The sequence below is a fragment of the Coregonus clupeaformis genome, chromosome 16 (assembly GCF_020615455.1).
Source record: "Coregonus clupeaformis isolate EN_2021a chromosome 16, ASM2061545v1, whole genome shotgun sequence".
Taxonomy (NCBI): Eukaryota; Metazoa; Chordata; class Actinopteri; order Salmoniformes; family Salmonidae; genus Coregonus; species Coregonus clupeaformis.
The window spans coordinates 10905919-10919712 of record NC_059207.1 but is presented as its reverse complement, the minus strand read 5'-3'; the positions used below and the strand labels follow the sequence as shown (position 1 = coordinate 10919712).

Sequence of the window (13794 nt, the reverse complement as noted above, 5' to 3'; positions counted from 1 at the left end):
TAAGGAGCTATAGGCTTAAGTCAAGTAAGTCATACTGTATTGTAATAATAATGCAATGTTTTCAGACATTTCCCTCAACTCAACTAGGCTTCCTAGACCCAAGACTATTATTGGATTAAAAAAACACATTCAACAGAGATTCTGCATCTAACGTGTCATATAATTAGAAACAGATTTATTGTGCTTTGCAAAATTAAATAATAAAAAAGTCTGATATGTAATTGTTTTGTAGCACACACAGTGCAGTCCAGTGTGTTATCATTGATTTCACAGTCCAGACATAATCTCTGATTATGAAAGTTGGCGGAGATGCTCCTGGATCTCCCTGCAGATGTCATCAGTGCTCCTCCGAATGTCAAGCAGCAACGCGTTCTCCTCCTCCGTCGGTGGCTCCAGAACATCAAACTGAGAGCGCAGGAGACCAGGCTGCATAAAATGTCCCCTCCGGGCCACCATCCTCGCATGGATCAGATCATATGTCCCATACAGGAAGAGGAACCAGACGCCGGGCAGGCAGCACATGTGCAGGCCTGCTGGGTCCGAGCTGGAGGTCAGGGCCTCGGAGCCAAACAGCAGAACCTGCCTGTAGAGTCGCCTCAGAGCTGAACACACCACGATGGCATCGCCCCCTGAAGACCTCTCCCTATTGAAGACAGAGTCACAGCAGACAACTTCCAACATTATGAGATGACGACAGACATTAAAGTGCCTTTTACTAAAATAAATATGCAGTCAGTGTGCAGTAGAACTGAAGTATGTTGCAAATACTGGGTCAAAAATAATGTTTTTTTTACACTGCAGTTATTCTGCAATAACTGCGTCCAAAATACCAATGTCGACTGCAGTTACTGCACTTTTACAGCAGTTTCAAAACTGCAATATTCTTTTGTAAGGGTGGAATTTGCTGTGCAAAACGCTGTAACATGATACACACTGTACATCTGACAACAATGTTATACAAACATTTAAGAACACTTAAAACATGTTTAAAACACAGTGATTCCATGTGACTGGGAAGAGTTTTCATCAGATGGGTTAAAATGGACAACATTCATGTTGAAAACAACTAGCGGGATCAGGAAGGAGTGTGTGACTAACTGGGAAAGGGAGAAGGCAGATTACTAGGAGAATCCGAGTCCAGAAGGGGAGCAGATCTCTTTGAAGTCGTCACACAGATTTTAAGTGAGAGCTGTCACTTTTTTTCTCTCTCTCTCTCTCTCTCTCTCTCTCTCCTCCTCTCTCTCTCTTTCTCCCTCCCTCTCTCTCTCTCTCTCTTTCTCCCTCCCTCGCTCTCTCTCTCTCTTTCTCCCTCTCTCTCTCTCTCTCTCTCTCCCTCCCTCTCTCTTTCTCTCTCCCTCCCTCTCTCTTTCTCCATCTCTCTTTCTCTCTCCCTCCCTCCCTCCCTCTCTCTCCCTCTCTCTTTCTCCCTCCCTCGCTCTCTCTCTCTCTTTCTCTTTCTCCCTCCCTCTCTCTTTCTCCCTTTCTTTCTTCCTCTCTCTCCCTCCCTCTCTCTTTCTCTCTCCCTCCCACTCTCCCTCTCTCTCTCTTTCTCCCTCCCTCCCTCCCTCCCTCCCTCTCTCCCTCTCTTTCTCTCTCCCTTTCTCTCTTCCTCTCCCCCTCCCCCCTCTCTCTCTCTCCCTCTCTCCCTCTGTGCTCTACATTCTTTCCATCCAGCTCCATCATATCAGCCTTTGCGATATATTTGAGTCTGTTCCATAAAAAAAGAGATTGTGACTAACTGTTCCTCTGTGTGTATTTGCATGTATAATAGGTGGTTATACATGTATAATGATGTGTACGTAGCCTATAATTACCTTTGAATGACATCATGCAATTTCAGCAGCCAAGGCAGTCTGTCCTGATGAATTAGAATAATCAGACACAGATCAGTCACAGGATCGGATTCAGATCAAAATACTGAAACAGAATCAGAGTCCTGTGTTGTGATTTCCAGCCAACATAACAAGCCAGCTCCATCTCTAGTGGTCTCCCATTTCCCCGTCACTGACTGTCTCTGTCCCTCTCTCTCTCTACAGGGGCATTGGTTCTGAGTATCCGCCAACTTGGCTACAAAAGAGAGGTAAGCCTCAGTGAACTCACTCATACACATCATATTTACTTTGTACATCTTAAATGATGGAACTTGATTAAAGCGCTCCCTTTGACACTAAGAGAAGGTTGAGACATTCAAACACTGCGTTGAATAATCAGAGGCATGATGATAGCCTAAGAGAAGTGACGTGAGTGCTTTGGCCACCTGGTCTGTCAGAGGCTCCCCGCGAGCCATTTTCTCAACGTTTTCCCGCGGGTGAAAGTCATCTCCCTCGTGCAGCGGCCACCCGAGCTGAGAACAGAGACACAGGTGAGTGAGTGCCAAACCAGACCTTGGTTCAAATACATGATTATTTAAGTATTTGTATTTCAAATACTTATTTTCTGTGCATTTTAGCTAGTATTTTCAAATACACTGGCCAAATCAACTACACCTACTTATATTTTAAGTATCTGAATGCCTATTTGTGAAACCAAATACTCAAATACTTTTTTACTTATTGTAAAACCAAATACACAAAAATACAAACATTAAAATACTCACAAACCAAATACTCAAATACTTTTTTACAAATATATTTCAACTACACCTAAATACCCTACCCTAAAAATTGGGCAAAAAGGCAAATGTTTGCATACAATACGAAGTAGGCCTATGTTTTCAATAACTAAAGTATTTAGATATTTGGAGAAAAAAAGTGTGTATATTTGTATTTTCAAATACACAGCCCAAAACAACTACTTCAAATATAAGTAGTGGTAAATACATGCAAATACTTCCAAATACATTCCAATATTCAACTACTTGTATTTTCAAACAATCTTTGTTTAAATTATTATTTCCAAATGTATTTAATAGCAATTGAAATACAGTTGCCTAAATAGTATTTGAACCCTGGTCAGGAGTGACACAGGTGAGCGTAGTGTGTTGAATCTCAGGTCAAAGTTTGAGAGCACCGTTCAATGTCTACCTTGTGTGACAGGAAGGCCCCTAGTGTTGTCCTGTGTGGGAGAGACAAAACATTAAGGCTCAGACAGTAGCTACAGTAAGGCTATCCAGGGCAATATTACGATTCTCATAAACCGATAATACACAATACACAAACAGACTGATTTCACTGCTATGATTCGCGGTTCCGCAGGGAAGTGGTACATCCATACATAGGCCTGTCTAGGATATTCCAGACTGCGACTCACTGTTGAGCGGATGTGAATGCGATCACTAGTAGTCTAATGTGTGCTCTCCAAACGGTAAACTAAAATAGGGACACCTACTTTCCGCAGCCAGACACTCCCATTATAACATATATCATTTCGCTGGGTGTCAGTATGGCCTGATACCCAGGCGAAGCCCAGACGCTCCGATGTAGATCCTGCACAGGAAAACAGCTCTGCAGGTTGTTTTGGTATTGAGCGTAATGACGCAATACATGTCTTGCCTGCCGCCTGCCCCTTTCAGTTTAAAGCGACAGTACACGTTTCAAAACCAAATTGGACGCGGCGCATCATATGGCACAAGTAAATTAAATGAGTTTTCAATTTTTATGTGAATGAATAAAGAGATTAAATCGTTTGAAATCCATGTCCAATATAGATGGACATGAAACAATATTCATTAGTCGTAATGTCTTGGGACAGGATCAAGTCCGTATGGATGGACGATGGATGGTCCAACCTTAGCTACATTAGAGTATTCTGTTTGATATAACCATTGTTGAAGCATGTGGTTATTGGCTCATCCCAGAGACCTATAGCCTATATATTGTAAGCAGTGGTGTGGTGACCATGCCATGGGTCATCTGAGGCATCAGGCATGTTCATCGCAGCCGGGAATGATTCTAACACCATGCCAATTGTTATGTGCCAACTATAGGCCTAATCTTTAGAAATTATTATCATAAATATATTAGGCCTGTTACACCTCCTGTGAGTGATCTCGTGGTGCACTTGTTTGATCAGTTATTGGACAAAACTGTAGCCAAAAGTGGCATATCGCGAAAGGGCGCATTGACAGGGGAGCGTGCATCTTGTTGCTGAGACAGTCATCAGAGAGAGAGAGAGAGCGAGAGAGAGAGAGAGAGAGAGAGACAGAGAGAGAAGGCAGAACCTTCTTGCAGGCGACAGATGCAGCCTCTCCCACCTCGCCAGTCTCTTGCATCCAGTCCTACGCTGAACGCGTCACTGCCAGCAAAAGCGTTTGTTTGATATGTGGAGCAGGAAAATAAGGGCAGAAGAATGAAAATGCTTCGGTTTCGTAGTCCAAGCATCCGCTCTCTGGATCAAGAGATTCAGGTCACGATTCGGTTACTGGATGACTCGGAGATCTCGTGCAGCATCCAGGTAAAGGGCGACCATGCTCGCGCAGCCCGCATGCAATGATCTTTATTGTGATTGTTACGACCGGTGACATAATTGCGTCGGATGCTGACTGCCATGAGCCCATTCTCGGGGTAGGATCATAGGCTATTCTTATTAATTCACTGGCTACATTAGAACATCTGTTTGTTTGTGGTTTCAAGTCGCATATTTTTAGTATAGGTGACAAAACACTGGTTAGCCGTTATTTTTCCTCACAGGGATTAATCTCCCCCCTCCAACATTAGTAGTCTAGTCTTATTTAGCTTATACCTACTGTAGCAACACACTAACGTACACTAACATGACACTCTTTACACTAAAATTGATCAGAAAATTGGTGACATATCTACATAATAAATATATATCGGCGTAGACCTATTATTATTACTATTGTTGCGTGACAATAATAACAACCACCACCAAGTAGTGAATTTCTCATATTGATTGCATAATCAACGCTGTGAATTTATCCATTAAAAAGCGCCAAAGACAGTGAATACTGTTTCCCATAGGGGGTGGGGTTAAAAGGAGGGGACGTCATCAGAGCCAGGTTTATAGTTATCTGTCATTAAACTGTTGATGTTTGACCAGACTCACAACCATAACGCTGACCATGTCAAACTAAAGAGTCTCTGTGTTCATGTACATCTACCCAATCAATGATTTACAACCACTCTTAAGTGCTGTGAGAGTGTCTGTGTGTGTGTGAAAGAGAGAAATATTGTGAGAGAGAAAGTGTGTGTGTGTGTGTGTGTGAGAGAGAGAGAGAGAGAGAGAGAGAGGGTGTGTGTGTGTGTGTGTGTGTGTGCATGCGTGTATGTGTGTGTGTACGTGTGTGTGCGTGTGTGTGCGTGCGTGCCCGTGTCAGTGAGTGCACGGTCAGGAGGAAATGTCTGTGTTGTAGCTGAATGCATTTTTCAGTCGTTGTGTCTTAATGGGTTTCTGTTCCAGGGTGAATTCTTCTGCATATTTCATGAACTTCCGCCGAGTTCGTTCTGCTTCGAACAACATTCTTTTTAATGTTAGAAGGCTTCTTCTCTGTTCTTTCTTCATATGTAGGTCATCAGAAGCCACAGACTGAAATGTCATGGTGTGAGTGGTGGTGGGTTTCTGGAGCATTGCTGTGGAGTTGTGTGCCTCGGACAGATGTCACATTTGGAGTGACGTTCAAAACCGTACTAGAGCTGCATTCACAACAGTACTTATTGTTGGAAGTTACAATGTGAGAGAGAGAAATGTAATGCATTGCTTAATTTGAGCCAATAGCTTACTAATACAGTTTAAGCATAATTCTTATTGGTTGCTGTGTAGTCCCACCCTTGACTGACAGCTCTCACAAGACGCTAAATTGAGAAATTGTTTATGCTGAGTGTGTTTTCCAGTGCTGGTGTGGGTTAGATTGGCTGTGTTGAGTGTGTATTCCAGTGCTGGTGTAGGTTAGATTGGCTGTGTTGAGTGTGTTTTCCAGTGCTGGTGTGGGTTAGATTGGCTGTGTTGAGTGTGTTTTCCAGTGCTGGTGTAGGTTAGATTGGCTGTGTTAAGTGTGTTTTCCAGTGCTGGTGTAGGTTAGATTGGCTGTGTTGAGTGTGTATTCCAGTGCTGGTGTAGGTTAGATTGGCTGTGTTGAGTGTGTGATGTTCAGCCTGGGGGTAAATGTGTCTACTGTAACTCACTGCTCTCGTGTTCAGTCTAAATGTAAGGGAGACAAGCCCAAACAATCAATATCCTCTGACCTCCACCCTCCCTCCCCCACAATCCACCTCTCCTTCACCTTCTCCTCTTTCACCCTCTGTCTACTGTCAAGTGGCAGTTCCATCCTAGCCCTTTGAAGAGATGTCCAAAAGTCCACAGTCATCATGCGTATGAAAGTAGTTTTTTGTTCCACTGTTATGGCTGGGGATTTTTTTGGCATGCACCAAAAACTAAGCAGTTTTTATGAAAAGTGAATGTTTAGTCAAAGATACATGGAATTGCGGGAGCCCTTCAAAATGGAAATGGCCAGCATTTTGATTCTCTCTCTCTCTCTCTCTCTCTCTCTCTCTCTCTCTCTCTCTCTCTCTCTCTCTCTCTCTCTCTCTCTCTCTCTCTCTCTCTCTCTCTCTCTCTCTCTCTCTCTCTCTCTCTCTCTCTCTCTCTCTGTGTCTTCTCAGACAGCCCATGTATAATTAAGGATGATCATTGTCCTTCATGAGGCCAACATTAGTCAGGTGTAACCGTTAGTCAGGTGTCACTGATGCCAGGCACTGTGTGTGTGTCTTCATAGTATTGTGATATCAGAGAGCCTTTTATAGCCTCCTCCGGATGAGTGTATTTCCGTCTATTTCCGTCACCTTATCGATACATTACTGATACAATTCTATTTAAGAATCTGAATACAGATAGGAGCAATCATCATATTTCAAAGGTCTGTGAGGAAAGGAGAGTGAAAGAGGGAGGGAGGTGTGTGTGTGTTTGTGTTTGAGGCAGCACTGGTGTTTCAGTTAGTAGGCATTCTTTAGCGTGTTTAAAAATAGCAGGGTTTTCTATTCTTGTCGTCCACGGCGCACCTTTCATGTCTTTCCGAAGATGACTAAAGAAAAAGAGATCAATCCTCCAGACTTCACCAAGTAATGGTGAGAATGGAGAGAAATAGACGTCATAGAGGAAGAGGAGGAGGGAACTGAGAGAGGAGAGAAAGAGAGAAAGAGAGAAAGAGGGGAGGATGAAGAGAGGAGGAGAGTAATGGGGAGGCGACTCAGAGAAGTATCCAGGTGGTTGGATTATGAATGAAGGCTCAGAGAAGTATCCAGGTGGTTGGATAATGAATGAAGACTCAGAGAAGTATCCAGGTGGTTGGATAATGAATGGAGACTCAGAGAAGTATCCAGGTGGTTGGATAATGAATGAAGGCTCAGAGAAGTATCCAGGTGGTTGGATGATGAATGAAGACTCAGAGAAGTATCCAGGTGGTTGGATAATGAATGAAGGCTCAGAGAAGTATCCAGGTGGTTGGATAATGAATGAAGGCTCAGAGAAGTATCCAGGTGGTTGGATAATGAATGAAGGCTCAGAGAAGTATCCAGGTGGTTGGATGATGAATGAAGACTCAGAGAAGTATCCAGGTGGTTGGATAATGAATTAAGACTCAGAGAAGTATCCAGGTGGTTGGATAATGAATGAAGACTCAGAGAGATATCCAGGTGGTTGGATTATGAATGAAGACTCAGAAAGGTAGCCGGGTGGTTGGATTATGAATGAAGACTCAGAGGGGTATCCAGGTGGTTGGGGGGGCAATGTTGGTTGGATTTGTCAACGAAGCAGCATGACAGAAATATGATGCCAAGTTTTCAAACTACCGGTAGTTTCTCTGAGAATATATATAAAGCGATCTGTGCATTTGAACAACAGCATAAATACACCTAAACTCAGCAAATAACAGGATGGTCAGCTGATTGTCCTCGCAGTGCCAGACCACGTGTAACAACACCTGCACAGGATCGTGACATCCGAACATCACACCTGCGGGACAGGTACAGGATGGCAACAACAACTGCCCGAGTTACACCAGGAACGTACAATCCCTCCATCAGTGCTCAAACTGTCCGCAATAGGCTGAGATAGGCTGGACTGAGGGCTTGTAGACCTGTTGTAAGGCAGGTCCTCACCAGACATCACCGGCAACAACGTCGCCTATGGGCACAAACCCACCGTCACTGGACCAGACAGGACTGGCAAAAAGTGCTCTTCACTGACGAGTCGCGGTTTTGTGTCACCAGGGGTGATGGTCGGATTCGCGTTTATCGTCGAAGGAATGAGCGTTACAACGTGGCCTGTACTCTGGAGCGGGATCGATTTGGAGGTGGAAGGTCCGTCATGGGGCAGTGTGTCACAGCATCATCGGACTGAGCTTGTTGTCATTGCAGGCAATCTCAATGCTGTGCGTTACAGGGAAGACATCCTCCTCCCTCATGTGGTACCCTTCCTGCAGGCTCATCCTGACATGACCCTCCAGCATGACAATGCCACCAGCCATACTGCTCGTTCTGTGCGTGATTTTCTGCAAGACAGGAATGTCAGTGTTCTGCCATGGCCAGCGAAGAGCCCGAATCTCAATCCTATTGAGCACGTCTGGGACCTGTTGGATCGGAGGGTTAGGACTAGGGCCATTCCCCCCAGAAATGTCCGAGAACTTGCAGGTGCCTTGGTGGAAGAGTGGGGTAACATCTCACAGCAAGAACTGGCAAATCTGTCCATGAGGAGGAGATGCACTGCAGTACTTAATGCAGCTGGAGGCCACACCAGATACTGACTGTTACTTTTGATTTTGACCCCCCCTTTGTTCAGGGACACACTATTTAATTTCTGTTAGTCACATGTCTGTGGAACTTGTTCAGTTTATGTCTCAGTTGTTGAATGTTTTTATGTTCATACAAATATTTACCCATGTTAAGTTTGCTGAAAATAAACGCAGTTTACAGTGAGAGGACGTTTCTTTTTTTGCTGAGTTTATTTCACTTTTGCATGTCAAAAACTGAATGACCACTGCTGCACATGCTGCCACTGTTTTGAACAGATTAGGACAAGCAGCCAGCTCACAAACAAACAAGTGCACCAGGGTGAACGCAACAAGCATGCAAATGCAATAAGTGAAAATATTGGATCTAACTAGGGATAGCTAACATAATGTCACAAAGTATGATGCGCTAACCAGTTAACGTTCATTCTGAAATAACTGTATTTTCGAGTTAGTCAGATATTAGTTTAGATAGACTTGAAATTGGCGTGGGAGCTAGCTGCTTATCAAAGGGTTAATTTGACAAGAAAATCGACCAAACTATTTCTCAAAATAACTGTAGCTGGCTATCTAATTTTATCATGCTTTGTGATACACCAGGTTTTATGCTGTTTGAGTCAACACAACATTACGTCATTTAGCAGATGCTCTTATCCAAAGCGACTTAAAGTTAGTGAGTGCATACATTTTCATACTGGCCCCCCGTGGGAATCCAACCCACAACCCTGGCGTTGCAAGCGCCATGCTCTACCAACTGAGCTACATGGGACTATACAACATGTCGTCCTGTCACCTACAGTAGAACATGATGAACACCGGGGGAAAATAAAACAATTGGTCAGCCACAGCCATGCTTCTTTGTCGTATCAGATCAGCGATGAGAAGGTTCTAGCTAGTGTATCCCTCTGACCTTCGAATCTTGTTCCGGTTCATCAGGTCCCAGGCTCCCTTGGCGGTTATCACAATTTGGTTTTTGCTTAAGTGCAATCTGTACCTGATAGAGCAGATCTAGTCTTACGTGCAGAAGTACCGTAAGCCGTCTGGCGCAAGAGACTCATTGGGATGGAGTCTAGAGCAGACCCAGAAGTTCTGACTGAGTCCACATTTGAGCATCCCAGGACGGTCCATTTACTTTGTGCTGTTATAATTTATATGCTATGGAATCCTGCGATTTCATTGGAGCAGTTCCCCCTCATAGCAAATAGCTGGCAAAATAATCCAACTACTATTCGAACGGCCTATGTGCAGCGCTGATGCTGCTGCTAGCAGAGTCACTGAGAGGCAGAATAGTAATTAACTGAACAGCTTGTTTTGAACAATATGTTTTTGAAACAGGAAAATGTACACACTTCCCACACTTTTATGAGCATTTAAAACATATATCTATGAATTATATAATATATATAAAAAAATCACAAGTGGGGCGCTGCCCTAACGCCCTAATGGGCAGGCTGCCGCTGACACACATACACACACATGTTCTGAGATGTTCCCTGGAACACTTATGGGGCTTTCAGCCCAATTAGCCTCTGTCTCATTCGTAATGGACACCCATTCACCGACAAGGCATCGGTGGCAGGAAACGTGTGTGCGTGTGTGTGTGTGTGTGTGTGTGTGTGTGTGTGTGTGTGTGTGTGTGTGTGAAAAACCCCACCTTAGTCTTAAAGCTGTATTGTTACTAAATTCTGAATAATTCTCTGATTCCATGTTTTTGTTTTTGGCTCAATATAACCACCACAGCAATGTTATGAAATACATGATATAATGCATTATATTGTATATAAACACAAATAATCAAACTGAAGGTCAACAGATGTAACTTCAAATCAATTTGTTAAACCTGGGTCGGACCTTGTATGTGGCCACTGAGCCTCTATCCTTCCCATTGGACCACAAGGCTGTATATACAGTATTATAAACTGGGTTGTTCGAGCCCTGAATGCTGATTGGCTGAGGACATGGGGGGGGGGCTCAATATTAGGAAGCTGTTCCTAATGGTTGGTATACTCAGTGTATATACACACATGTTTGGAGTCTGAAGTGCTAGATGTTAGATAAATGATTAAAGAGATGGCAACCAACACACACACACACACACACACACACACCGGATCCGAGTGGCTACAGAACTGTCTGGGACCGTGGCAGGTGGGAGGAGAGGAAGCGAGTGTGTGAGCGTGTATGTGTAGCTGTGTGTGCGTGTGTTATGGACGTCACGCTGATTGCTTAGCGAGTACCACTTCAACTCAATTCGGCTCGTACCTGGCTGCAAACTCGGGACCTCTGCTTTGCTAACACACGTGACCGCCCTCCTTGATAACTTTCCAACTGGTTGAGAATAGGGTAAATCATTGGCTCTTTCTTTCCTGACCGTTTACACAAGCCATTTCCACCCGAATCAGATCATTGACCAGTCCTCTCGCTACATCAAGGGCAACAGTGTCACGCTCTGGCTCCGGGACTTTGTATTATTGAGCCAGGGTGTGTTCATTTTTGTTGTGTTTGGGGATTAGTTGGGTTGTTATTGGTGGTTTCATTGTTTGGTCCAGTGACTCCCAATCAGTGGTAACGAGTGTCAGCTGTCGGCTCGTTATCTCTGATTGGGAGCCATATTTAAACTGTCATTGTTCACCTTGGGGTTGTGGGTTTTTGTTCTATGTTCAGTCGTTGTCACTGAGGACTTCATGATCGTGTTTTGTTTTGTATTCTCGTGTATTGCATTAAAGTCAATATGTTCGCTACCAACGCTGCGCTTTGGTCCTACTTCATAGACGGTCGTGACAGAAAAACCCACCACAACGAGACCAAGCAGCGTTTCCAGGAGTTGGATGACGAGTGGTGGAGACAGAAGAGCGAAGGTTGGGAGAGGACTATAGAGGCCTGGTCCACGGAGAGGAGAGACCCCCAGAAAATTTTTAGGGGGGGGCTCACGACGTCGGGGCAGCAGGAGTACGGGGTAGAGGAGTGCAGTAGGTTGGCAGAAAAGGCCGCCAGGTTAAGGGGGCCACTGGTCACGAAGGGGAAGGAAGGTGTGGAGGCACGGCGAAGGGGTACTGGGGTGTGTTACCAGTCCGGTCCGGCCCGTTCCTGATCCCCGTGTAGGGCCAGGGGTGTGTGTCCTCAGTGCGGTCCTGTCTGTTCCTGTGCCTCGCATGGAGCCTGTGGTGCGCGCCGCCAGCCCGACTCGGTCTGTTCCTGCTCCCTGCACCAAGTCTGTGGTGCGTTTCGTCGGCCCTGTCCGGCCCGTGCCTGCTCCCCACACCAAGCCAACGGTGTGCGTCGCTAGGCCAGCTCGACCTGTTCCTGCTCCCCGCACCAAGTCTGTGGTGCGTTTCGTCAGCCCTGTCCGGCCCGTCCCTGCTCCCCGCACCAAGCCAATGGTGCGCGTCGCCAGCCCAGCCCGGCCTGTCCCTGCTCTACGCACCAAGCCAAAGGGTGCGTCGCCAGCCCAGCCCGGCCGGTTCCTGCTCCACGCATCAAAACTACGGTGTGCGTCGCCGGCCCAACCCGGACTGTTCCTGCCACTCGCACCAGGCTAAGGGTGCGAGTCGTCAACCTGGGTCAGCTCGTTCCGGCTACTCGCACCAAACCAAGGGGGCGAGTCGTCAACCTGGTTCAGCCTATTCCTGCTACGCGCACCAAGCCAGGGAGGCGAGTCGTCAGCCTGAGGAGGTCCGTTCCGGCTACACGCACCAAGCCGAGGATGCGTATCGTCAGCCAGGTCCGGTCCGTCCCTGCCTCACGCGCCAAGCTAGGGGTGCGCGTCATCAGTCCGGATCCAGCCAGCTGGGTTGGATCGGACCGGGCCATTACGGGGGATGGATGGAGGATGGTGGTCAAGCCCGGAGCCAGAGCCGGAGCCGCCTCCGAGGAGCAACACCCACCCAGCCCTCCCCTATTTGGGTTCTTTGAGGCGCGGTCGCAGTCCGCGCCTTTAGGGGGGGGTACTGTCACGCTCTGGCTCCGGGACTTTGTATTATTGAGCCAGGGTGTGTTCATTTTTGTTGTGTTTGGGGATTAGTTGGGTTGTTATTGGTGGTTTCATTGTTTGGTCCAGTGACTCCCAATCAGTGGTAACGAGTGTCAGCTGTCGGCTCGTTATCTCTGATTGGGAGCCATATTTAAACTGTCATTGTTCACCTTGGGGTTGTGGGTTTTTGTTCTATGTTCAGTCGTTGTCACTGAGGACTTCATGATCGTGTTTTGTTTTGTATTCTCGTGTATTGCATTAAAGTCAATATGTTCGCTACCAACGCTGCGCTTTGGTCCTACTTCATAGACGGTCGTGACAAACAGTAGCGGTGCATGTGTAAAATCACTATGTGTTGTGATAATTGTGTTGTTTGCTCTATAACCTGTTAGTTCATATGCCTTGACACCGTGACATATAAGCCTAAGGCCGAGACAATAAGAAGACACACTGGCAGAATAAATTCAACCACACCTTTGTTTCGTCACAAAGCCGGAGAGCAACATCTGTCCGGTGGAGTCCACAAAGCATATTGCATGTAACAAACAGTTACATGACCTACAGCATGGTCAATCAAGGTAATGTTTCCGAAATTTTCAGAACTATTGATTTAGAACCACAGTGTGTATGCGTGCGTGCAAGTAGAAAAAACATGTTGACTCACCCTACTTGTAGAGAAGCGCCAATGCCATCCTCCTTTCATGTTGCCTTAACAGTCCATGACTCTGTCATACAGTACACGCTTTTAGTTTTTGCTGTCCTAGGCTACCTGGCTAAAATACCTGCTCGCTAGCCTAACTTCCTTTCATGGGCAACGATACGCCAGGCCAGCTAGTTAACATTAGCATACTACATCTAACTACATGTTGAATGTCCATCCTTTCAGACCAGGGGCACAATGTATGAATTTATGGTTGGATCAGAATCGCCGTTATAATCATTGGCCAGTACGGAGAATTAAGTAAAACCACAATTCCAAATCCGTATCTCCATCCATGGCTAATTTAGGACAGGGCCTATTTTAGCTAGCTAGTTAGCCACCGGAGGACAACAAGACAATGAGATGCAACAATTCTGTGAGGACAGACGCTGGCGCAGTGGTCTAAGGCACTGCATTGCAGTGCTAGCTGTGCCACTAGAG

The 13794-nt window shown here is 45.7% G+C and overlaps 2 protein-coding genes across 3 annotated transcripts in view; one reads left to right on the top strand and one right to left on the bottom strand.

Moving 5' to 3' along the window:
- Nucleotides 1-155: 155 nt before the first annotated feature.
- LOC121584042 (probable gluconokinase) lies at nucleotides 156-3453 on the bottom strand. The gene is made up of 5 exons (XM_041899874.2): nucleotides 3328-3453; nucleotides 3024-3054; nucleotides 2258-2344; nucleotides 1815-1858; nucleotides 156-643 (listed from the first exon to the last, which is right to left on the bottom strand). Exons 1-5 carry the CDS (start codon nucleotides 3363-3365, stop codon nucleotides 292-294), a joined length of 552 nt encoding a protein of 183 aa, XP_041755808.1. The 5' UTR covers nucleotides 3366-3453; the 3' UTR covers nucleotides 156-291.
- A 719-nt stretch (nucleotides 3454-4172) lies between these two features.
- Nucleotides 4173-13794, top strand: part of frmd3 (FERM domain containing 3) — a 62585-nt gene continuing 52963 nt past the window's right edge. For both annotated transcript variants that reach the window (XM_041900291.2, XM_041900290.2), the window contains exon 1: nucleotides 4173-4392. In XM_041900291.2, coding sequence (XP_041756225.1) covers nucleotides 4288-4392 — 105 coding nt within the window. In that variant the 5' untranslated portion in view covers nucleotides 4173-4287. The remainder of the gene's footprint in view (nucleotides 4393-13794) is intronic.

What these genes read in the sequence shown, in the direction of transcription:
- LOC121584042 (XM_041899874.2), bottom strand. Translation starts at nt 3,365, where the DNA reads ATGATATATGTTATAATGGGAGTGTCTGGCTGCGGAAA. An exon ending in GGAGTGTCTGGCTGCGGAAA is followed by an intron (nt 3,055 to 3,327) that starts GTAGGTGTCCCT and finishes TCTCCCACACAG; the next exon opens with GACAACACTAGGGGCCTTCC. An exon ending in GGGCCTTCCTGTCACACAAG is followed by an intron (nt 2,345 to 3,023) that starts GTAGACATTGAA and finishes CTCTGTTCTCAG; the next exon opens with CTCGGGTGGCCGCTGCACGA.